Source organism: Siphateles boraxobius, unplaced genomic scaffold (genome assembly GCF_051911475.1).
Source record: "Siphateles boraxobius isolate OS27281-9 unplaced genomic scaffold, OSU_SipBor_1 43, whole genome shotgun sequence".
In the NCBI taxonomy this organism is placed as follows: domain Eukaryota; kingdom Metazoa; phylum Chordata; class Actinopteri; order Cypriniformes; family Leuciscidae; genus Siphateles; species Siphateles boraxobius.
In genome coordinates, this window is record NW_027509064.1 from 1084279 (window position 1) to 1110927 (window position 26649).

General features: G+C 42.3%; 1 protein-coding gene across 10 annotated transcripts in view; it reads right to left on the reverse strand.

Annotated features, from left to right (window-relative positions):
* Positions 1-26649, reverse strand: part of ptprua (protein tyrosine phosphatase receptor type Ua) — a 555997-nt gene that overhangs the window by 44920 nt on the left and 484428 nt on the right. For 5 of the 10 annotated variants that reach the window (XM_077200105.1, XM_077200104.1, XM_077200102.1 and 2 more), the window contains 4 exons: positions 19956-20053; positions 18712-18828; positions 18399-18553; positions 6584-6719 (listed from right to left, as the gene is read on the reverse strand). In XM_077200105.1, the coding sequence (XP_077056220.1) occupies positions 6584-6719; positions 18399-18553; positions 18712-18828; positions 19956-20053 (506 nt within the window). Of the gene's footprint in view, positions 1-6115; positions 6457-6583; positions 6720-18398; positions 18554-18711; positions 18829-19955; positions 20054-26649 lie in introns of those variants that run through there. The other 5 variants (XM_077200103.1, XM_077200106.1, XM_077200111.1 and 2 more) reach the window with 3 other exon arrangements.

Below are 26649 nucleotides of genomic sequence, written 5' to 3' on the forward strand. Positions count from 1 at the left end.
CAAAGAAACCTCATACACAGTCAGTGGCCACAGCAACCTTGGCAGTAGACCAAACTGAAAGCACCAGAGTTTCAGTTTGCCTGGTAGAGCACAGCTGTTTATGCTCTTCAACCCTTCCACTGCTTGTCGTCTAACTTCTCCCACTCGAACTGTGTCCTTTAGATCCCCATCGTACCATCTCCCTAGACTCTTCACTGGCTTCTGAGAAACTGTTGGTATTGCCTCACCATTAATGAAGAATGTTTTATCTACTACCTTGCCTTTAATTATGGAGATGCTCCTTGATTTAGAGGGCTTAAATTGCATGCGTGCCCATTCAATATTATCTGTTAACTTCCCCAATAACCGATTAGTGCAGGCTACCGTTGTAGTCATGGTTGTCATGTCATCCATGTATGCTCTGATTGGTGGTAGTCGCATCCCAGAAGCCAAGCGCTCTCCTCCTACTACCCATTTTGATGCCCTAATGATTACTTCCATTGCCATGGTAAAAGCCAGTGGAGAAATGGTGCATCCTGCCATTATTCCAACCTCTAAGCATTGCCATGTAGTGCTGAATTCTGGAGTTGAGAAACTAAATTGCAAATCTCCAAAATAGGCTTTCACTAAATTTGTTATCGACATCAGTACCCTGAAAAAATCAAATGATGCCCAAAGAAGCTCATGTGGCACTGAACCATATGCATTAGCCAAATCCAGGAATGTCACGTGGAGCTCCATCCTCTCCTTTTTAGCTGATTGAATTCGTTGCCAGATAACACTGATGTGTTCTAAGCTTCCTGAGAATCCTGGAATGCCCGCTTTTTGAACTGAAGTGTCAATGAAGCCATTCTTTAATAGGTAGGTTGACAATCTCTGAGCAATAATGCTGAAGAAAATCTTTCCTTCGACGTTTAATAGTGAAATAGGGCGAAACTGACTGATGCTTGTAGCATCTTTTTCTTTGGGTATAAAGACTCCCCCTGCTCTGCGCCATGCTCTAGGTACAACCTGCTTTTCCCAAGCCACTTTTATCAATTTCCACAGAATTCGTAGAACTCCTGAAGCACTCTTGTACACTCTGTACGGAACTCCATTAGGCCCTGGAGATGATGAAGCCCTTGCCTTTCTCACAACCTGCTCTATCTCTTTCCACTTAGGTGCACAGACCTCCATTTGGTATTCTGGTGGATTGACAGGTGGGATGTCTGACGGAATAGACAAAGGCTTATGCCTTTTTGCATCTGTATGTGTTTCCTCCAAATATCTCTCTAGCTCAACCCTAGATGCTTTTAAAGTGCCATTCTTCTCACTGGTGAATAACTTCTTTGCGAATTTGAATGGATCTTTATAGAAATTAGCCCTCGCACGCTCCTTCTTTTTGTAGCGTTTCCGTAGGCGCTCAGCTCTGCGTAATGTTGCAAGCTTATCTTTTATGGCCCTTTGTAAGAGATTGAGTCCCTCCTTCTGACTTTGTTCCGCTCTTTTCCATTGCTTCCTCAGCTGTCTCCTTTCTCTAACTAACCCTTCAATTTTCTGCTGCCGTCTAGACAATCCAGGAGTAGTTTGTACTTTTTCCTTCCTTTTTTCCACACCAAACCTCTCACTTCCATATGCGTAAATGATGTCCCCAAATTTATCCAGCTTCTTTTCAACTGTACCAGTTAATCTTTCTAATGCAAAGCATAGATCTGTGTTTACCGTGTCCCATGCAGTTTTCTCAAAAGCTCTTGGCCATCTAACTCCAGGCCTATGCCCGTTGAGGTTCTTTTCTCTCTTATGCTGGTTAGTCTGACCGGGTTCACAACTATCAATGTGTTCATCACTAACTGTGCAAACCCTCCTCTCCTCTATGACAGGGGTGCTGATATCCTGCGAACTGTGGTTTGCTTCCTGTCGCTGGATTTCATTCGACTGACTTGACTGACTTCGTAAGAAGTACTGATCAATGCGAGGCCCTTGTCCCTTCTCCCTCAAGCATTTCATTTTCCCTTGATGAATCTTCAAACCCCTGACCGTTGTCGCCTTGCTCCAGCCACAGACACAAGCTTGGAGTTCAATGGCTTTGCTAACTGCAGAACCTGAACTAGTCTTTTGTGAAGTACTCTCTATACTCATATCCGTTTCCATTCCAAAGTCGTTAACCATGTTGTCCACCATTGAGTCATCTTCCGCCCCTGCTCTCGCAGACTCTAGGGGTATTTTCCTCTTTAATTTTTCAGAAGCCTTGGGCGGGTGTCTCCAGCATCCTGTAAACACAGAGCTGGATACTGCCGACAAGGGTAGCTAACCCTTACCAGCCCCATTGGGGTCTCTTTCCTCCTGTCAGCTGTCTCTCCAGGCTGTCACAAGGTCTTTCCCTTGTTGCCAGCAGCACTATTCACCGCAGTCACTGGACGTATCCAGATCTTCATGATTTCCATTACACGAGAGTAGATGTTAAAACTTCATGCTGATTTGTACTCGGCTTTCGCCAAGATAATCACCAACTAAGACGTAGCTTTACAGTAACCTATGCTTCTCCATCCATTTACGCTTCTTTCCATCTAGTGACGTGAATCTTCTGTCTGGTGTTAATACAGTGTATTGCGCGTCAGCACACACAACGGCTGCAACCACAGTGCGGTCCCCCATAACAACCCTCTGGATTGAGCGGAGTAGGGAACATCTCTAGGGTCTTCAAGTGGGCACCTTCCGTCCTCAGTGTTTCGTCGACTAGCCCACGACACCTCAAGAGGGCTCGACAGTGACTCTGGCGTCCCAGAGTCACCCCCCTCCGTCCCCCACTCAACTCAGCCCAGCTTACTGACCTCTACTTCCCTCTTGCTGCTGAGACCTAACCACAATCTCACAATCTCTCCGCAACCCAACCATACGCGCCAACCCGTTTGACTAAGGCTGTCGAACCCCACTGGTGCGTTAATATGCAGTTTCAGAGGCAACGGTTCCGTATGGCATACCACCTACCACAAAACACAATATCTGCCCAACCACCCGTCATTCACGCAATATATACAGGAACGTAATGACTGTAAATACTATACAACCTATACAAATAAACCAACAGTTGCTGCTGAGACCTAACCACAATCTCACCGCAACCCAACCATACGCGCCAACCCGTTTGACTAAGGCTGTCGAGCCCCACTGGTGCGTTAATATGCAGTTTCAGTGGTAACGGTTCCGTATGGCATACCACCTACCACAAAACACAATATCAGCCCAACCATCCGTCATTCACGCAATATATACAGGAACGTAATGACTGTAAATACTATACAACCTATACAAATAAACCAACAGTTGCTGCTGAGACCTAACCACAATCTCACAATCTCTCCGCAACCCAATCATACGCACCAACCCGTTTGACTAAGGCTGTCGAGCCCCACTGGTGCGTTAATATGCAGTTTCAGTGGCAACGGTTCCGTATGGCATACCACCTACCGCAAAACACAATATCTGCCCAACCACCCGTCATTCACGCAATATACACAGGAACGTAATGACTGTAAATACTATACAACCTATACAAATAAACCAACAGACCTTTCAAGTTTTCAAGAATTCTACGAAACCGTAGCATGGCGGCCTGTACACAGCCAGCTAGAATCTTTCCGTCTCAACCACAGCCAGTTGCTGCTCCTTTCTGCTGCTTCAGATAAGTTCTTTACTGTACGACGCAACTCTTGGCCACTGAATTCGACGTCTCTGAGGAACCGGGTTGTAGAGTGTGCCACAAAACCACGACAACCCACTTCCACTGGATAAACCTGGACTCTCCATCCTCGCTGTTCTGCTTCAGTGGCCAGATGAGCATACCGCAGTTTCTTCCTCTCATATGCCTCATCTACCGCATCCTCCCATGGCACTGTTAACTCTATCAGTTGAACAATGCGTGCTGATCCAGTCCACAAAACAATATCTGGCCGTAGGTTAGTGGTGGCAATCTCAGGTGGAAAAATAAGCCGTTGATCAAGACCAACCAGCATCTTCCAGTCCCTAGCAGCTTCCAGTTGTCCTGGGCGAGAATTGGTGTTAGCACCTTTTCTTGGTGGTTGCTCGCCTGGGCGGAGGAATATTGTCTTCTGCGTGTAATGTTTTGCTAGAACAGCTAGAACGTCAATTTATTGGTCATACTACGCTTGCCTTCCAATGCTAAAGCCAAACATCGCAATACTTGGTCATGGCGCCAAGTAAACCGACCCTGGCTAAGAGCCACCTTACATCCTGTCAAAATGTGCCTTAATGTGGCAGGTGATGAACAGCCATTCTGTACATATGGAGCTGGTTTGATGCAAACATCATAATGTATAAGTTTATAAATTACACAATATGGTAAAGGTGTTTTGAGGTCATAACACTATTGTGCTAGGAAGAGTGCAAAACAAGACTTTATCAACTGATAATCAGCCCCTGTAAGCATAATTTGAGTGAAAAGTAATAAAACATGTTGCCATTTTTTCTCTCATTAGAGTTCATTTCAGCTAGAAACAGCCATGAATTATATGTGTATACATACTTTTTTTTTTTTTTTTTTGGAAAAATGTAGGGAGAGGCACATTTTTGGACCTAAGTCAAAGGAGCTCAACTTCAAGACTCTATGATATTCTGGTCTCTAGATGTGACTTGGGTCCCCCGTCAATATAAAATGGGATCTCTTCGCCAATATTTCATCCAACAGTTGACAATTGCGAATCCAATTACTTAAAAAATAATATTTTAAGAATATTAACAAGTCACATGATTTGAGGTGTTGTTAGGAATAAACTGCATAATGAAATTTAGAAAATTCCGCAACCATAGATATGAACAAAATAAATAGTGATGCTTGCCTTATCAAACAAGCATTAGACAGAATACATCCTTAATTAGATCGCTAAATTATTTTATTTTGATTCTAGTTTACTCTTTCAATCAGAGGGTTAAAGGTCATGCATGAGTTTTCTGTTTGATCTCTTTTGAGGGAGTACACTAGACTGGCCTTCAGCTTGCTGTAGTCAATTCATATATCATAAGCGGCACTGTGTAAAAGTGAGGGCAGAGATCTCTTTTGCATTATAAAGCAGTCTAGAAAGCAATAATAGGTTTCATGGCCTTGCTTTTGTCTTTAAAAGCGTTCTTGTGATATTAAGCAAACAGTGATTATACATTAAATTATGGTTTCTTCTTTGTTGTCCAGCCTCTTGAGGGTTCACTTGAATAGAAAAATATTCACATCTACTTTCGTCTGTCAGCGCTCACCAACTCATTATCTGTCTTTCATAACTGAATGAATTTGAGGGGAAATAATACAATGAGAATATAAATTATTCAAAAGTAACACATTTTTAATGCCTAAATCTCTTTTACCAAGCAACCTCAGAGAAACTTTCTAGACCACTTTTTCTCTAAAGAATATGGATAAGTTAAAAACAAGGCAGAGAGACCCGGGTTCGAATCCACTATGAGACACCAATGTGTCCCTGAGCATGACACTTAACCCCTAGTTGCTCTTGAGGTGTGCGACCTCTGACATATATAGCAATTGTAAGTCGCTTTGGATAAAAGCGTCAGATAAATGTAAATTTATGGTTATTGTTAGAATTCAAAGTGGTTTTGACTTGTAAAAAAAAATTACATCCTCGTAGAACTCATAATTACAACTTGTAAACTCAAAACTCAAGAAATTCTGACTTATATTACCTGACTGCTGCATATTCAATTTGGCATTGATAGTGGTGCCATAGAAAAGCATAATTCCAAGTCCGAGGACGTGAACGGCTCCAAGTACTGTAAAAAGTTTCTAATAATTACGGTAATTACGACATGGCGTGAACGCAGCATAAGCTTGTTGTTTTGGATCAGGAGGAACTTTAAAAGGTGGCTGCTGTGTGTTTGCTACTCTGTGACTAGCAATGTGTCTCCAATTCTGCGAAGCCTCATGGAACACTGATGATGCGTTTTGTCTGCACGAGCAGGGTGCATGGTAGAACGTCCTATCATTGCATTCGGACCGAATGGATGAACATTTTTTTAGTCCTGAAACTTCCACAGAAGATTTTCACTCAGACATTGCTAATACATTCACCAGAAATGTGATTTAGAAATGAAATTACAAAGAAATGTCAAGTAATACACTGAATTAGATGTGAAATTTTGAAGTAGAAAGACTGAAATGGTATTTTATTGTGAAACGTACTCTTATAATCTTTATTTTATTTACAACTTTGAAAACTATTTTTTTAACAGTGTATTGTAAAGGTTCCAAAGAATGTGGACATACATCGGATGTACATTTTCTTGCCATACGTAAAATTTGACCAAATCATACAGTTAACTTCTGTGATTCAGGACTATTGCGCTCAATTCAGCAGCGAAAAGCAGTGTTCACATCAACAGTACCCCCAGATTACTTTTTTAGCCGACTCAGTATGGTTCAAAGATGGACACTTGAGTTTGAAGAACAGCGTTCACAACATCCAAATGAACCAAACTCTGAAATCAAATGAATTCAGGTAAGCACCAAGAGTACTAAAGTAAAAAATCTTGATAAAATAGCCAACCTATACTATTTGGATGACTACTTGATTAATGTGAGCCATTCTTTTGTTTCTGATCTTACCTCAGTCTGGATCATATTAATACGTCGTGAGCAGAGTGTTTTCACACAGTTATAGATGTCCACCACACCCTCACACTCCGCCATATCCAGCATCACGTCCAATACTATGTAACAGCCGGTGCGGCCAGCGCCCATACTGCAGACAGACAAAAAGATGGCTGAAGGAATAATGTCACTGCACTAATGTAGCTCTGGGTACACACTCATAAATGGACAGTTTTAAGTTGAGATACTTCACAAATTGCATTCAGTCAATTCCTGATTACTTACAGGGTAGGATAAAACTACCAAAGTTCTTTCAAGCAGAACATTCAATGGGTGACTAAAACAACCTGCTACTGCCACAGTCAATTAACCTTAAATCCGATTCCAACCTGAATAATCTTGAAGCTTAAACTTGAGCTGACTCTCCAACCTTATAACACTGACAACCCAACAAATGCGGGTGACAATCAGCTGTGGCGGGTAAAACATATTAACTCTCTAGCCAATTAGTTGGGTTGATTCATAAATGATGTCCTCCCACCAGTAGCCTCTAATTCACAAATAAAGTGAACATACTGGATGAGAAGTGCCACATCATTTAAAATTCGAACACATTGTTTTCCATGAGTATCCACAAAACACTTTATTCATTCTTGAAGTAAAGTTTATTTATTTAGGCTAATAGAAGTTCTGAATCGCTTACAAATTACTGGTACTGAATGATTATTAGCATATTTATATACCATGGTATTTATAATTTAGTCTTATGTATTTCACAGAATTCATTGGCACTACTGTCCAGGTAAATAGGCCGCTGTACGTGAGCTGTATCTTTCAGTTTCGTTCCGACAAACGGGGCACTACATTTTCTTTTCCTCAATATGTTCAACGTTAATAAAAGGTATCCAATCAAAAAGTTCTCCACGCATTATCCTGCAGTTAATGAGAAAAGTGTAATTTTTTGGCGCACTATATTGACTGCGTATTGAGACATATAAAACTGTTTAGCTAGATTTTCAACCAATCAGCTTCGAAAATGTAAGTGGGTCAGAGCCAAAATCAAGCCAATATCACTACGCACATGTAAACATGGAGGAGGACGTACAATAAGCAGTGCATCTTCATCTGATAGCGGCGATCAAGCTCGTTTAACACTCGTGAAGTGTATTCTTCATGTCGGAAAAGATGGTGGGAAAGGTCCGCAGCCCTTTACTGACTCCGATGGGGGGGGAAATCAAGCAATGTGCGAAGGAATGGCTCAAAACGTCGGACACTACGGAGCTATTGATCCTATGCTGCAGGTAAGTTACTTTCATAACATATGAATATTTTTTCATTATTTTTGGGTGATGCTAATTTACAAACTTTTGTCACATCAGAATCTCGATAAAAACATTGAAATGATGAAAGACGTTGTCCTCCTTTGCTTGATCTGTTATCTGGGCGAAAAAGAAGATGACCTCATCCAAGAGTACAATGTAAGTGACTAGAATTATTCTGTATATTTATGGTGTTTTGAGAAATGTATTTGTACATTGTTTTTATTTATAAAAATAGAAATGCAACTTAAACAATAATCTTTTTTCCAATGAAATCATATAAAGCTAATGTGAAAATATTTAACACAAAATATATTTTTGTCAGCCACCATATGAAAAAAGGTAACACTTTATTTTGATGGTCCACTTTAGACATTCTACTGACTATAGGTAACTGCAACTATGTTAACTTAATCTATTAACCCTAACCTAGCAGTCTACTAATACTCTGAGTTAGTTGACATGTAGTTACTTACAGTTAGTAGAATGTATAGTGGACCATCGAAATAAAGTGTTACCTTTTTTCATATTGTGGCTGACAAAAATCTATTTTGTGTTAAATATTTTTTAATACATTAAAATATTATTTTAATATATAATATTTAAATATTAAAATATTAAAATATTTAAAATATTTTTTAAATATATTTTATTAAAAAAAATATAATAAAATATATTATATATTATATTTTACCCCCCCCTCATTGAATTTTTTCTTCCTGAATACACCCTCTGTTATTGGTGAAACTTTACTTATGTTATTGTGAAAGTCTTTGTCTTTGTGGTCCACTGAAACATAATATTTTTATGTTTCAGTGATTACAAAGAAAATAAACTATAATGGTTTACTCGTAGTTGTCTTAGCATTTTAAGCTGTTATAAGAATTTTTTTACAACCGTACAGAAATCAACTTTATAATTATGGACAGACTGTTAATGAGACAGACAAGACAAAAATACTTCTTTAATGTTTGTTTTACAGTGTGACAATGGAGATATCCTGCAGCACATAATGAAAATTGCCATCTGCAAGAGGGATTATCAGGAGGATTTCAGCATCATCTTGGAGGGGATGCAAGTCATGGCTTGGAAAATCTGGCAAGAGCCTGTGCTGTTCTTCTTGGAATCACGTATGCACTAAACCTCACCTACCCGAAAGAATTGAGGCACACTTCTGAGCCCTTTCAGAAGCTCTTCTTGGAACTGGATGTTTGCAAGTTTTCCCTGAAATTATAACACTTAAAAACAAACTCATGACTTAGATTGAGACAATGCATTATGACCAAGTTCTGCTGAGAAAAAAAAAAAAAAACTGCATTGATTGATGAATGTTTAACATTGTTCTACATAGAAGCTTTCAGCAAAGTACAAATTATTGTATATGTTTTGAGTTATTCACAAGTTTTAGTCAAGAATGTGACTTTTCCAACAGAAATTTGTATGCACATGTTTTTGTGTAACAAAAAGAATCTTTCTCAATGACATGGAAAATGTTAGCATTTTTTTGCTTTTATTTTTCATATCTTAAAACTGCTGTCTTACATTTTATATACATTTGTTTTTGTGCAAAAATACAGAATAAAAGCATGTTTTATTACATAAAAGCGCATTATGTATTCATTATTATCTTACCCTGAAAAAGGCAGTAAATCTTATAATTAAGTAAATTTCATTAATAAAATGAGCAAATTCTGCTTGATTTATTTGTGAGACAACTTAAATTAAAAAAGCACATTCAACTAATAATATTAAATTCATCATGTGCCATAGACTAAATAATGTAGGAAATTTTACTTAATTTATTCAGGTAGATTTCACTAAAAAAACAAACCTTAAAATCTACTTAAATATAATACGTGTAATATACCATATTTTTTTTAAGTAGATAGCATGTAACATTTTTTACAGTGTACATGTAGTGCAGTTACTGCTCGTGTATGTGAATTGACAATTCAACATTAAATGTGTTATTTTGAAAAGTGTTTTCAAAAGTTAAGTTTACTTGATAATCTTATGTTTACTGTGCCTAGATAGCAACTTCAGGGATATCACACATTTCAAACTGGTTTATTTTGTACTTCAAGTGGTAATTCGGCATTTTTGGGTTTATATGATAAACAGGATTGAAAGTGAAAAATTCCCTGTTTTCCCTTTTTTTCAAAATGGGCACCTTTAGCATAACTTTTCTCAAAAACTGCAAGGTTGTGTGCGGAGAACTTTTTCCTAAGGAATCTCTATATATTTCTGATGTTAAATATAAAAAAAAGTAGGTAGTGCCCCACTTGGTGGAACGAAACCCTATTTCTAGGCCTCTTTTAGGCTACCGACAGCGGCACAAATGTCTAAAAACACGATATTACTGGTGCTTTGTGCAGTAAGAAAATGTAATGTGGGCTGGATTGGCCTTCATGGCAGTGAGGCATCCTTAAGCAGTATCCTAGAAAATCTTAAATGAAGCTATTCTTTAGTTTAATTAAAAGATGAAGCAATGGTGTTAAAGCACATAGATCAACTTTACTTTTGCGTCATCGAAGGGTAACACGCCTTTTTGGGGGAAAACAAACGGATTCCTCTGAGAACAGAACTGGCTCTAGATCTACAAAGTTTCTTGATAGCAAAAATGGCACAAACATACACACTTTCTTTGCCGGCCGAGGACCGTGAGCGGTATTTAAAGAAGCTACTGGATACGGGGTTACAGAGGTGTCCCTTTGAAATGGTAAAAACTGGATTAATAACCCCACGCAGTGGCCAAATATGGACTATTCTACCACTATCTCGTGGAATCACCTAGTAGCAGCCTATTTTTTTGTCATTAACACACAATATGACAAACTAGACGATGAGGCCATGAGGGATGTTCCACTGTGGCGGTTTGTATTTTGGTGAAGAAATGACACTTTTTTTTTTATCTGACGGATATTTTCTTCATCTTCCGAGAATTCAACACCGGTAAATACACTATTATCACAGACCATGCCTCTGTTCGTTCAAGATAGCTTGTGAAATTATATATTAAAGATGTTAACCAAACCTAAAGTGATGGGAAAAGATGAGATGCCAGGAAAAGATTAGGCTATAATAGTTGTTGCGTTTATTTACATAACATTTGTGTTGATATAGGCTATATATTTCCTCCCAGCTCTTTATTTCATTCTACAAAGTTTCTCTGGGGAAATTTTTCGTAGAAATTTTATGACCGAATAAAACTTTCCCGGGAAATTCAAAAGTTTTGCAAGTGAACGCAGAATAGAGATAAGGTTAATTTGTTAGGATCATACAGACCAACGCTACATATTTTGCCGTACACTTTCTAGACACAAGCAGAAACCAGCCAAGTCCACTTTAGTCCTAGCATGCCACTATTTCAACAGTAAAATCAGTTAACAGCCAAGGTAGCGTGCCTAGTGAGAGCTATTCACGTAGCTGCTAGCAGCTTCGTCTTTCTAACTAGTATAGCTAGTCGACAACAAAACTATGTCAATAGCTTAAATCAAGTTAAATATGATCCAAGTGACACGGCCTCATCGGCTAGTTTGTCATAATGAGAGTGTGTTAATGACAAAAAAATAGGCTACTTGGTGATTCCACGAGATAGTGGTAGATGTCTGAATAGTCCATATTTGGCCACTGCGTGGGGTTATTAATCCAGTTTTCAACCATTTCAAAGGGACACCTCTGTATCCCCGTATCCAGTAGCTTCTTTAAATTCCGCTAACGGTCCTCGGCCGGCAAAGAGATATTGCTGGTATGCAACGGCTGGTATGTTTGTGCCATTTTTGCTATCAAGAAACTTTGCAGATCTAGAGCGAGTTCTGTTCTCAGAGGAATCCGTTTGTTTTCCCCCAAAAAGGGGTGTTACCCTTCGATGACGCAAAAGTAGCATTGGTCTATACAACTGGAGAGATAAACTGAGGAGAACATTGCAACATTTGACTTGCACAAAATGTTACATTTTCAGGATAAATGTGTGCCAATGAGACTTAAAACTGCAAACGCGGTCGATAAGGCTATCACTTGAGTATAAATTTAACATGTGAGGCTTATAAGAACATTTCAACAAGTATAGGGATGATACATTGAATTGGTTTTCCGTCCAATTTAGTTTGATCGGATACATGAATGTCTTTTGTATAAATAAATGAGGCTGGCGGATACAAACACATCCTTGGACTGGTGAACTGCAGGTGCAAGCATTTTTCTCTTTATAAAGGACAACAGATGCATGGAAAATATCAAATAACGTCCTGGTTGCGTATGCAACCCACCGTTCCCTGAAGGAGGGAACGGAGGACGTAGTCGACGGTCGACTGAATGGGGATCTCGCTAGAGAGCCTATCCTCTTCGAGTACTATTGAACTAGCCAATGTAATTGGCGTGCGTGATTCGCATCACACACTCCGCCCCCGCGGCACGGGTATAAATACGGAAGTGGATGCACGCACTAGTTGCTTTTCGCTGAGGAGCCGAGAGTAACCCGGGGTCAGCGGTGGTCCAGCGGTAGTGGCAAGGGGACTACGTCCTCCGTTCCCTCCTTCAGGGAACGGTGGGTTGCATACGCAACCAGGACGTTCCCTTTCAGTCGATAACGTCAGACGTAGTCGACGGATAACCTTTGAAAACGCCACCAACGGTGCCACCTTCCAGTGCCTAAACCAAAGCCTCCTGATGCCCCCGCAAATTTAAGGCGGGGAAGGACAGGGCTTAGGCCAGGGAAGTCACTGCTGTTCCTACAGGACCACTGCGAAAGCGTTCCCCGTACATTGGAAGGAAGGGACGCTGCGGAAGCCATATCCAACCCAGAGGGAGGTAACGTGGAAAATACACATATGAACTGGGCGGAAACCGGGCAGTCTAACATATGGAATGTCACTGGGGTGGCTCCAGCCTATGACGGGGGGAGACACACCGGACAGTGACGGCAGAGAGGCTCTGCCGAGCGAAGACACGGGCTCACCGCAGGGAGCCGTATCGTGGAAGAATACACATATGGGGTCGCCGTAGGGACCGCAACATATGGACCCAGCCTAACACAGGTTCCACACTGCTTACGAGTGGTAGGCCTAACACCAGACGTTCCGCACGTCCGACGTCGGAAGGGTGTGGAGGAACTCAACAGGGTTCAATTTTAAGGGAACTCAACTGGAGTAGAAAGGCGCACGTATCCAGTCCATAGGAGGGGAATGGCGCAGCAAGCCGACACTTGAACCGGGCTCACGGTGAAACTGGCTTCATGAGAAGGGAGCCCACGGGAAGCAGCGGTTCAACTAGGTGTCGTCCAGCCCCCAACTCTAGAATCTGTTTTAGCAAAGCATATCGTCAACGCCCAGGCGGAGCACTTTACACTCATCATAGAGGAGCTCAACACCTGAGTGGACATGTTGCATCTCGGATTTTTACCGAAATGAAGGCAAGCACTGCTGAATTCCAACAGATATTTGTAGAGCTGGTCTGAGGTCTATGGCTTGCGTTCTGTACACGTCCAAGCGAACGGACAGAGAAGCCAGGGCTGGATCTGCCTCCTCCAGGGCAGCGCTTGCAGGCTCACCACCTGCTCCTATTACGGGAGAGGTAGGAACCTTGGGCACAATCCGAGCCGGGGTCTCAGCTTGTGAGAGTTAGCCGGCCCAGACTCCAGGCACAATACGTTGACTGAAAGCGAGCAAGTCCCTACCCTCTAGTAGAGACCACGCGAGCAGGAGAACTGATATAACAGAATTTTTAACTCACTGCCTGCAGTCGCTCAGGGGCGGTCTCTGCAGTGCATCGCACCAGGGACAAGGCCCAAGAGGATAAAGAGGGACGCAAGGATTTACAACACCTTGCTCCTCAGGAACCTGACGATCAGAACGTGCTTCTGCACACTTCTGCAACACGATGAGCGTCGTTTAAACACCGAGGCAACATCATTTTGAGGGTGAAGGAAAACAGCCTACTCCAACCCATTTTGCAGGAAAGAGAGCACTGAAGTGATCGAAAAGCTTTCAGGATCTCCTCTGGAGAGAAGACGCACTCAACGACTAGGTTCCACTTCTAAAGGCGTAAGCACGCTATCCATTTCTAGGGGGTGCTCGCAGAAGTGATGGTAACTATCACATGCCTGTGATAGCCACCTGAACCTCCGCGTTCAGATGTAAGACCGCCCGGAATCTCCGGGGGAAGAACGCGTGTGCCATCGTGCCCCGTCCTTGAAAGAGTTTTCAGGGGAAGTCAGGAAGGCTGTCGATGGGAACCAGGTCTAGTTGGGCCAATAAGGGGCAACTATGAAGACCTGTTCCTCTCCTGACTTGGCACGTAGGTGCAAGCGACGGGCGCAAAAAGACAGGAGCATTGCTCAACACAACATGCAAAGATCACTGGGCTTCAGGAGCATTTTCTGCTCAGCACTTGAGTGTGATAAGTTCACTGAGCTTCAGGAGCATTCCTGCTCAACACCTGAGTGTGATAAACTCACTGAGCTTCAGGAGCATTTCTGCTCAACACTTGAGTGCGAAGAACTTCACTGAGCAACAGGAGCATTTCTGCTCAGCACTGCGTGTGATGAATTCACTGTTCAACATGAAGTGTGATGAATTCACTGACTTGAGCAGGCGCAAGGCGACCATGAGTCGCAGTCGCTTTTAGAAGGCTCACTGGGGTTAAACGCATTTCTGCGGGCCCCCGGGGCAGCTGAGAGCCAGTGTTTGTCCAAGGGTAGTCCGCTCGGTTTATACAAACACTGGCAGGAAGACGAAAAACCGGAGGGGCAACTGAGCAGCCCCGGAATCGTCATGACCCAGCTGGACCCAGGGGATGGAGTCTCCACTTGCCCTGGCTATAACTGTCGTGAGGCTCGAAGGCGGCACGATTGAGTAGAGCGGGAAGAGTGGAACAAAGCGTCCTCAGAAGCTTCTGACTCCAAGGAGGAGGTGACGGGTGAGTTGTGACATGCAAGGGAAGCTTGCGCAACGGTCGCAATGTCTAACAACTCGAGGCACGAATGCCCGTGTAGTCGAGGGTCGCCCCGGCCCCCGTTAAAACACGCCCTTTGTACATGGCCCCTCTGTTGAAGAGGGTTTGGCAGCAGACTGGGATGAACTATAGTCACACAGGGTGAGTTTCTCTGCCACGATCACCTCGGGACTCGATCATGAAGCTAGCGCTGAAGTGGTCACATATGGAGGAAGCCAAAGGCTGCAACTACCATATACCGCAGGAGCCTCTGAAAGTTCTTTCAGTGGGACCCTTTCTCACCAAAAACACCAGCTGAACACATTCTCATTGGAGAGACGTGTTAGACCGAGTCCATCTCCAAAACTGAAAAAAAGATACTCAGCCCATGAGCGAGATTACTCTCTTCCAGTTGACCTGAAGACCCAACGAGCTCTGGAGCACTCGAGGGGAAGGACAATGTACTGATACTCCACCCTTACACCCAACACACAGGATGGCCTGCGGTGCGGAAGGTAGAGATCTGAAGCACATGTCTTTCAGGTCGGAGCTGCAGACCGATCTTGGGCCAAGATGGTCACGACCCACCACCTAGTAGCACGAAGAACGAGTTTACAACTGGCCTTCATACCGGCTGGAGGAGCGGCTATATCAAATCCTTCGCCAGCAGGATAAGATAAGCACGCACAAGTCAGGAGCACTGCTCAACACTCGGTGTGATGAATATCACTGAATTTTCAGGAGCACGTCTGCTCAACACCTAATGTGATGATTATCACTGACTTGGTAGCCGAGCCTGAGGTGGGGCAGCAAAGTAGAGAGAGTGGTGTTAGTGTGCTGTGCAACACTTACCTGTCTCCACTAGCGGCAGGGGGCGCGTGAGAAGGCGGATGACCGGGTCCTCGAACGCAACAAGCTGCCTGCTGGCGACCAAGGGGGAGCTAGGGATGTAAGGCTATACAGGGTCACACCCGCCAGACTGGCCCTCTTGGGACCCAGGAACAGATTAAATTGCTCTCTCTTTGAAGTGTGGGTACCGCTTGCTCCGCTTTTTTTTTTTTTTTTTTTAGGGAGCCAGCAGCGGAACAGACACACACACAAACAAAGGCTCCACCCGGCCCTCACCTGGGGGGAGGGAGGGATCGTGCCACTCCAAGAGCATCTCATCCATTCCTGGGCGGCCCGCTCCGGAATGCTTTCGCTGTCGCTTGCCACCTGGCTTGGCAGCGCCTGGAGCGGGCTGGGCATCTCTACTGCAGCCGGCTCCATGCTGAGGCATGGGTGGAGGCTGCTGCGGAGGCCCAGCAGGAGCGGCGGCCGGGGAACGCCCACAGCGACGAGCAGGCGGAGGAGCTGCCACCGGCGGCGGGTGGAGGCAGCAGCTGGCCACCAGGGCAGGATGTGCCGGATGACCTCCGTCTGCGCTTGAGCGGCAGAGAGCTGTTGGATGCAGTTCTCCACTGCGTCGCCGACCAGCCCAACCTGGGGAATTGGGGAGACCAGGAACCGAACATTGTCCGCATCCGCCATACCAACCAGGCTGAGCCAACGAAGGCGCTACTGGACCACCACGTTGGACATCGCCAGACCGATCACGCACGCTACGACACTCGTGCCCCGGAGGGTGAGGTCGGATGCAGTGCGGTGCTCACCTATGAGCGCACGTTCTGGATTACCCTCGTGCATGCCATGGGTGCCCTAGCCTGCAGCAACGCCATGGCATGCAAGAGGAAGCGGCTTGCCCACAGGCTTTGTAAGCTCTGCCCGTTGGAACGCACGAAACTTACAGGCCTTTAGGGGCGAGACGAGGATCCTCCCAAAAGGCAGCGGCCGCCGGACACAGGTGCACCTGTGTCGACAGACCGCTCCAATGGAGGGACCCTTCGCAACCCTTCACCGTTCCTCCATCAAGGGTAATGAGGGGGAAAAGCTATTCAGGCAGTTTCTGGCAGAGAAAGATGCTGTTCACCACCTGATAAGCTCTCCATGCATTTCGGGAAAGAAAGGCACTGGGGCGGCGAGCTGAGAACCAGCGCGGCCCGCCCCAAGACACCAAACTCCAGATTCCAATCGAGACTGAACGGGACACGGTGGAGGTTCCACTCGAGCCCGGCAGCCTCGGCGGCCCGTTTCAGCATAGCTGATAATTCTGGATCCGGCTCGGGGAACATTGAACTCCCAGAGGGAGACAATGCAGCCGAGTCATTATCTCTAGAAGTCAGCTCACACTCCGATGCTGCAATCGACGTCCTGTCCTCCAGGGGAGCCCCGAGTGAAACCGCTGGCCCACCCATTACAGATGGACCAGCAGACAACACAGGAGGCTCCAGTGGTTGCAGTGGAAGGGAGGAGTGAGGAGCCCACAGGGAATGGTTACCGGGCGGGACATCCAACACTATCCTCCGGTCACCCATCCCACACAGCACCCGTGCAGGGTGGGGCATGGTAATGGGGACTCGCTCTCCGCTTTTAACGAAGGCGAGTCTCGACCTCAACACTGCGACAGTCATGTTCCCACAGTGAAAACATGAGCTGTCCACAAAAGCTGTCTCAGCGTGCTGTAAGTCCAAACACGTTACACAACAGTTGTGACCATCAGAGAGAGACAGGGAACGACCGCACCCAGAAACGCACGGGCGGAATGACATCTTGAAAAAGACGCAAACGCACCCGTGTTTCTCTTTCAGAAAATAGGACCGTCACCAGTGCCGGAGCACACAGGGGAATGACCGCGGCAACACTGAACAGAGAACTGAAACAGTGAAGCACTCACTTTTCCGCCCTCTAACCAGCCATCAACACACACAAACATTTAGAAATTTGATGCTGTTAAAACAGCAGTTGAGAGCTCAAAGCTCGCGATCAACGCTGCACTCACGCTGTAGAACACCAGCACTGGGAGAGTCTTCCTGAAGAACACCGACACACTCGCTCGTTGTAGACAACAGCACTCTCAGAGACATCAAACGATCGGCTCCGAAGCGAAAGGCAACTATTGCGTGCATCCACTTCCGTATTTATACCCGTGCCGCGGGGGCGGAGTGTGTGATGCGAATCATGCACGCCAATTACATTGGCTCGTTCAATAGTACTCGAAGAGGATAGGCTCTCTAGCGAGATCCCCATTCAGTCGACCGTCGACTACGTCTGACGTTATCGACTGAAAGGGAACTGTATTTCATCAAAAGGAAGAACATGCTTTCGTATTTGAGATCTGAAAGAACTGACTTTGCCTTAAGACAAGAAATTCATTTTTTTTTAAGTGGAAGTGGAGGCACTAAAACCCATTAGAGACTGCTTAACTAACAGTTGGAGTGGTTAGAATTATTCATTAAAAAATAAACTCTGTAACTGAATTATTCTGTTTTCTACGTATTGGATAGTAAATACTGTATGCCAGTACATAACTGATTATTATAGGCCAATAATCAGTATCAGACGATAAAAGCTATTATTTTCACTACCGGCCATTGGCCGATTGTTTAAAAACACCCGATGATCAATGTCGAGTATATGCTGTCAATCAAAAGTGTGCAGAAAAACATTTCAGACTGCAAGCACGGGAAGTGATGCTTGATTACCTGCAGTGGACAACCACTGGCCCGGCATCGGGTGGTGTGGAGGCTTTGACCCGCCGGAGGAAGGCCAGCAGGCCTGTGGCATGAAACGGGACACCATGCTCTGGCCAAGATGTAAAGTGGAATTGGCAGACTTCATGCTTGGCTGGGTAACCCCGCTAATAGAGAACAAACAAACAAAATAAATATTTTTTTTACTTCTTTCTATATATTTAATCATTACTAGAATACCAAATGGGAAATAGATCCATTAACAAATTTACATTTCATGACATAAAAACATAGCAACCATTGTCAAACATCTCATCACTCTTACCCGCTCCATGGCAAAGGTGCGTACAGTGTATTCTGCCAGCGTTTCGGTTTTCAGTAGAGTGATTTTAATGTCTCCATAGAGCTCACTTTCATCTGGCCAGTATTTACAGCACTTCATCTGAACAAAACAAATCATATTTCTGAAATCAAATTTACAATTTGGTTAAATCCTTAAATATTGATTTATTGGTAATAACAAATATTTATTTTTCCAAAGACAAATACATGCATAAAAAGTAAAAATATTGACAATTACAAAGACAATAACATACTTAAAGGCACAATATGAAGAATTTTGGATTGAAATTTTGCAGTTGGACACACATCAAGCTATGCCTGTGTTATTGCTTGGAATAAGCGACCTCTAGCGGAGAGACTTACATACTGTGCCTTTATTAAATGTTCTTTAGACACAAGCCAAAATGTTATTTATTGTAGGTCAATAAATATTGTAGGTCAACATTTGCCTTTTTATAACTTAAACTCATCATAAATAAAAGCTAATACTTAAGATAAAACTAAAACCATTGAGTTAGTCAATGTTAAATAAAATAAATAAATTAAAAAAACAGAAAAATAAACCACATTCATTCTGCAGTAAAACTAGCCAGTGTGTGTACTGCACATAGACAAACCGCATATATATGTATTGAAAAAACAAAGGTTTAACCTCAAAACGGTGATTTTCAATTAGACCAATATAAAAATGCACTTTAAATATAAATAAATTACATGGTCGCTTCACTGTTTACAGTGTACTATTAAAATGTTTGAAGGGGAAACTCATTATTAGAATCTAGGTGTATTTGTGAATAGCTGCATGTTGAGGCATGCTAATTTGCCAAATTTTGATTAAAAACTAAAAAAAAAACGTAAAATTGGTTACCTATAGTTTCTGCCAAAATATCATAGTTACTATCATATAACACTATAATACTACAATAAAATTGTGCTTCTTAAAAAGAGATCATATACTAATTTACTATGATATTACAGTAGTAACAACAACTATAGTAACCATAGTAATTTGAGGGAAATGGGACAAAGGAAAGTGCGATTGAATGCAAGATGGCTGGGGTGATAAAATCATTCATCAGATGGAATTTTCTCTGGCTAATGGGGTGTCTTGGTACAGTTTATCTTCAGTAATGGTCAGCTGTGGACTGCAGTGGTCAGTCTTTAGTAATAGTGTCCATTAGTGGGCGGCCGGGTAGCCAGAGGCAGAGGTAGAGTTATTCTACTCACTCTCCCCACCTCCACCAGTTTGGTGATCATCACGATGCTGTAGCAGTTCTCCTGCCAAACCATGCGCCAGAAGTCATAGATCATGTCCTGCTTGGGCCCTGCGGAGAGAGAGAAGAAAAAGGTTTCATGGAGAATTGTGGTAGGTGAAGGATTTCAATGGAGGATAAAGAGAGGATAGAGATGGTTTTGTGAAATAGCGGGTCACCACTTTGATGAGGATTACATAAGGAAAGAGAAATGACAGGCTACTAGACTGGAAGAGCTATCAGTTCATATAGAATAGAGAAACTGTTGGTAGTGAAAATCGAGTGAGTAATATCAGCAAGAAACTAGATTTCTACATTTTCTAAAGAAAATGTGAGTGGTTCCAAGATGCTAGGGTGTTGCAATGCAGTTACTGAGGCAAGTGTTTTTACTGCTATGTGGTTAGTGGTTATTAAGATGTTATGAAAGTGTGTGTGTGTGTGTGTGTGTGTGTGTGTGTGTGTGTGTGTGTGTGTGTGTGTGTGTGTGTGTGTGTGTGTGTGTGTGTGTGTGTGTGTGTGTGTGTGTGTGTGTGTGTGTGTGTGTGTGTTTCTGTGATGCAATTTTGAATGCTATGGTGGAACGCCATCATTAAGGGAATATTGTCCTGGGCCCTGGGATGATGGAGCCCACGACCCTGTGATGAAGGCCAAGCTATAGCATTCTGAGTGGACTTTAGTGTGTTTCTATGGAGGTGTGGACTTTCAATGGAGGGATAAAAAAGTTTCATAAAATTTTTTAACACTATAGTTGAGGGACGAGCAATAGCAATAGTGATAGAGACGCTTGCCTTAGCAAACACCTCTAATAAAATATATACTAATAATAACATGAGCCGAACCTCTTGCTCACTCTTGTCTCTTTATTTTCTTCCTCGTGCAATTTTCTCTACACATGCAGAAACGCACACATGGCAACATTAAATCAGTGCTCTGAACATTAAAGGAAATCTGCTGAAGGTTTATAACCGGCCTGACTCTGTCAATGCTGTGAGCACTCTGCCCTCAGGCTAGGAGTCTGTTATCTTCTCTACATGTTTAAACAATTACAGCCAACAACAGGTGCCACACCTCCTATGCAGCTTTCCCAATATCGCCTGCAGCTACATCTTCTAAAAATCACATTTGAACGTTTTGATCTACAGCCAGGATGAAGCTGAGGTTCTTCATGATACATAATAATGTGAAAACAGGAAAGTTTTAGAGGTTTAAATATAAGGTGAGGAGACATTTGTTCTACAGCTATGTGTTTGTGGGCATATTGAAATGCCATTTCCCAGCTGACAGCATCAGAACACATCCAGCCCGGGTTAATCAAAGCACCTCTACCAGGAGAAAACTGCTGTTGTGTTTTCAGAGCAGACAACAGACAACGTTCATATTTCCTTAGGTCTTCTGAGCCTCTCTTTTTTAAAAACATGAGCAGGCACACATCAGAGAAATGTACTAAAATTGCCTACCACAGAGTAATACGTTGCAAACCTCCCATAATACCCAGGCAAACCAACTCGAGCTCCCGAGAAAATGTACTGGAAATGTAAATATAATATCACAAGGTGGCCATTTTGTCTGTACAAAAAACATTTACATTAAATCATTAGGGATGTGCCCGAAGCATAAGTCCGAATTAAGAAAGGCACATAAAATGAATAACGCATTCTATGGGGCCCCTAAAGGGACATGGTTACGCTTGCTGCAGTAGTACATTACAGTACATCAGATTTCACTTGCCACATATAGATAGTAAGCAGAGATGACTGACAAGACAATGTCAGAGGATTTGGAGCACAACAGATCCCTACGTGTCATTGACAAATATGTTATCTTGTACATTGTGTGGTCAGTACCGCCACTCCCTATACATAGAGCATGATCGCAAATTGAAAAGTGAAAGTAAAAAGCGAGCGCACATTCAATTAATTTTTTCACATTCATTTTTTCCATAGTATTCGGCTTTAGGTTCATCTGTAGAAATCAAACAAATTCATATGAATCAGCCATCAATTTGGCAAAATGTAAAACAGTTAAGAATTCCCATAAGAATTTGTTTCACAACCACAAAACCACAAAATATTCCAGTGACATGTTAAAAACTTTCAGAACATCTGTATAACAGTTTGCTGTTAGCAGCCGCATACCAATGCCATAAAACTGAGGACACCTTACCAACCACATTAAAGCCCTGGCAACCATCCAGAACAGTCTAGCAACCACAGATAATGCATAATAGCAAACTTTTAGAGACCACATATCAATGTGCTAAAACACACACAAAAAAAACTTTTATTAAATGCACAGTATTCTCTGGCAACCACCCTAAATGTGACTACCACACAGAAATGCGCCAAAAACATGGAGAACAACCAAACAAAATGAAAAGAAACACCCAAATCACCCTATCATTGTAACATGCTGAGTTTTGGTTGGGCCAGTCCCAATTTTTCCAAAAATCTAGTAATATTCTAGTTGCTATTATATAGTCTTTACAGGTTTAGGGCTGCACGGCTGATCGTTTAGATTTGTATAAAAGCTCACTTTTACAAAGCTCACAAAGTCTTGAGCACATCTATATGCCATGCTGTCACGATGTGGACATGCAGATGGCCTTAACAGCTCCAACAGATAGCAAGTTCTCAGGACTTAAAGCCAGTTTAAACCTCTGGATAGAGAACAAGCCTAGCAAACCCCACACGTGAGTGTGTGTACACCTGCTCAAACAAAGCACAGCAGTGCCGTGTGTGTGTTTGTGTTTGGAGAGAGTCTGTGTTGATCAGTGGTCCCGGCGTGTTGACGGCTAAGATGAGAGAGAGAGCAGAATTAAATGAGATGTGTGTGTAAGTGTGTGCAGTTTTCTGCTGCAAGCATGCTGGAACTGAGGAGCAGCTGAGACCCACATTGACAAAACTACAGACAGCTGTACATATCCATAGAAGAAGAGAGACAGAGAATCACTTCACGTTAAACCCGTATAACTTCATAATCAGTTACACCACCATTCAAATATTGGGGTAAGATTTTTAAAATGTTTTTGAAAGAAGCATCTTATCCTCCCAAGGCTGCATTAAAATAAATAATAATAATAATAACAATAATAATAATAATAATAACAATAATAGTAAAAACAAAAAAAATATAGTGAAATATTCTTAAAATGAATAATAACGGTTTATTTTTTCATATACAGTTGTGGTCAGAATTGGCACCCCTGGTAATATGATCAAACATGGCTGTAAAAATAAATCTGCATTGTTTGTACTTTTGGTCTTTTATTAATTTTTTCTTTTTGCAAAAATCTAACCTTTTATTGAAGAAAAATAATTGAAAGTGGGGGGGAAAGGAGATACCAAAAAGTAATAAAAGGGTGCCAATAATTATGGCTAGCGTGTTTTGGAGAAAAAACACTTATTGCAAAATATGATTTACCCCCCACTTTCAAATCTTTTACTTCAATGAAAGTTTAGATTATTTTTTATTTTTATTGAAAGATCAAAAAGATAAACCATGCAGATTTTTTTTTACAGCCATCTTTGATCATATTTACCAGGGGTGCCAACAATTCTGACAACATCTGTAATTTATATAGGATTACAAAGCTGGTCATTCAACAGCCATTCCTCGTGTCACGTGATCCTTCATGAATCATTCTAAAATGCTGATTTGGTTCTCCAGAAATCTTTCTTATTATCAATGTTGTAAATAGTTGTGCTGCTTTGAAACACTCGTTTCAAACACCGATGCGATCATACTTCTAAATGACAGCGATTCGGCTCTATGTCAGTTAAACCTTTGACAAGTTCGATCACAGCGAACATTCAGATCTGTGTTCTAATCCAGAGAGAGCAGTTGTCATGTATGAAACAGCTTCACAAACAATCTTTTCAACCACACAGTATCATTATTTCTGTCTCATAACTCAGATTATCACAGAATGTTTTTATTAGAACCTCTAGTAAATTACATATGATTTTGTTTAGTTGTCTAGTCAGAATCCTGGGAGAACTGTAATCTCTAAAAAAAAAAAAAAATATGATTCTCAATTTCCAAAATCTTGCAGCTCACTGAGTAAAAAAAGCACCATAACCTCATGTGATGAAACAGGTTGTGAGAATGAGGGGGAGATCATCTCATTAATAGGTTACTCTTTAAATTCTGAAATAAAATAAAAATAAATAGATTTAGCATATTTCAGAGAATTCTTATATTAGAATAGAACTACGTGTTTAGGCAACATGTTTTTTTTAAATAACCCCATGTTTATGGTAACATCCTCAAAACAAAAAGTGTTATATGATATATCACACACACATATATATATATATATATATATATATATATATATATATATATATATATATATATACCGTCTGGATTGAGCTGAGTAGGGGACCTCTCTAGGGTCTTCAAGTGGGCACCTTCCGTCCTCAGTGTTTCGTCGACTAGCCCACGACACCTCAAGAGGGCTCGACAGCATCCCGGAGTCACTCCCTTCCGTCCCCCACTCAACTCAGCCCAGCTTACTGACCTCTACATCCCTCCTGCTGCTGAGACCTAACCACAATCTCTCCGCAACCCAACCATACCCGCCAACCCATTTGACTAAGGCTGTCGAGCCCCACTGGTGCGTTAATATGCAGTTTCAGTGGCAACGGTTCCGTATGGCATACCACCTTCCGCAAAACACAATATCTGCCCAACCATCCGTCATTCATGCAATATACACAGGAACGTAATGACTGTAAATACTATACAACCTATACAAATAAACCAACAGACTCTTCAAGTTTTCAAGAATTCTACGAAACCGTAGCATGGCAGCCTGTACACAGCCAGCTAGAATCTTTCCGTCTCAACCACAGCCAGTTGCTGCTCCTTTCTGCTGCTTCAGATAAGTTCTTTACTGTGCGACGCAACTCTTGGCCACTGAATCCGACCTCTCTGAGGAACCGGGTTGTAGAGTGTGCCACAAAACCTCGACAACCCACTTCCAATGGATAAACCTGGACTCTCCATCCTCGCTGTTCTGCTTCAGTGGCCAGATGAGCATACCGCAGTTTCTTCCTCTCATATGCCTCATCTACCACATCCTCCCATGGCACTGTTAACTCTATCAGTTGAACAATGCGTGCTGATCCAGACCACAAAACAATATCTGGTCATAGGTTAGGGGTGGCAATCTCAGGTGGAAAAATAAGCCGTTGATCAAGATCAGCCAGCATCTTCCAGTCCCTAGCAGCTTCCAGTTGTCCTGCGTGAGAATTGGTGTTAGCACCTTTTCTAAGGATATATAAGGAATAATTGACGACAGGCCATTGAATTATTTGAAAAGTAATGCACACCCGAGGTGGTAGTGCGGTCACGACGCGAAGCGGAGCGGCCTGAAGTCAATTATTCCGCTTCTACTACAGTTACCACACCTCAAAACATTGTTCAGACGATGCATTCCAAGATGTTTGTCAAGTTATTGCCATTAATACGCTCTTGTATGTAGGACTAATTTCTTACACATCTAATCCCATGCCTCCATTGCGAATTCCAAAACATCAGAAACGGAGGTTTAGCAGACCAATGATGGGGACACACTTACGACTCGCTGAAACATTCGAAGACTGACTGTTTCCATCGACTGTAGCAGGTCTTAAACACCGACTGTGAACACAGACTGAACGCGCTGAACACGCGTTTGGGCATGATCAGTCATAACATAAGTATCAAATTACATTCATAACTGGCCTTAGTAAATGTGTCCCGGCTTATGTTGGCTTAGTTATGAGAGAGAGAGAGCGAGAGAGAGAGAGAGAGAGAGAGAGGTTGCAATAATGAGACAAAAGCATGCGCGTCAATATTATTATAGGCTATTTATTAATTAAATAATTAAATTCATTTTAATTAATTCGTTCTTGTTTTCTATAATTGACAGTAGATAACCTAATAAATTAAACACACAAATCCCTTTAATAAGTAGGCCTATCAATAATTATTTGTTTGTTATATTATCTGGAATAATTACAAAACCCGTGCAGCAGGACTATCAATTTATTTTATATATTCAGTTTAATTTTCTATATACTTTATTTATTAAAATTAAACTGCATTTGTCCTTTGATTGTGAAGTTAGACATCGAAAATTGCAGTTCAAGTGCATGGGGCTGCATGTTTTTTCTTGTTATGAATTGGATCCTATTTTCCGTTATTACAGTTAACTACGCGCAGTAATATGGAACTGTAATACGGACAAACCTGCCTGAAACTACTTTAGCCGTGCGTTTCCCTGAAAATAATTGCACACCTTAGAAAGTTCTTAACCAATCAGAATCAAGCATTCAACAGCCCTGTAGTATATATATATATATAGGTATATATATATATATATATATAGGTGCTAACACAAATTCTCGCCCAGGACAATTGGAAGCTGCTAGAGACTGGAAGATGCTCGCTGATGTTGATCAACTGCTTATTTTTCCACCTGAGATTGCCACCACTAACCTACGACCAGATATTGTTTTGTGGTCTGGATCAGCATGCATTGTTCAACTGATAGAGTTAACAGTGCCATAGGAGGATGCGGTAGATGAGGCATATGAGAGGAAGAAACTGCGGTATGCTCATCTGGCCACTGAAGCAGAACAGCTAGGATGGAGAGTCCAGGTTTATCCAGTGGAAGTGGGTTG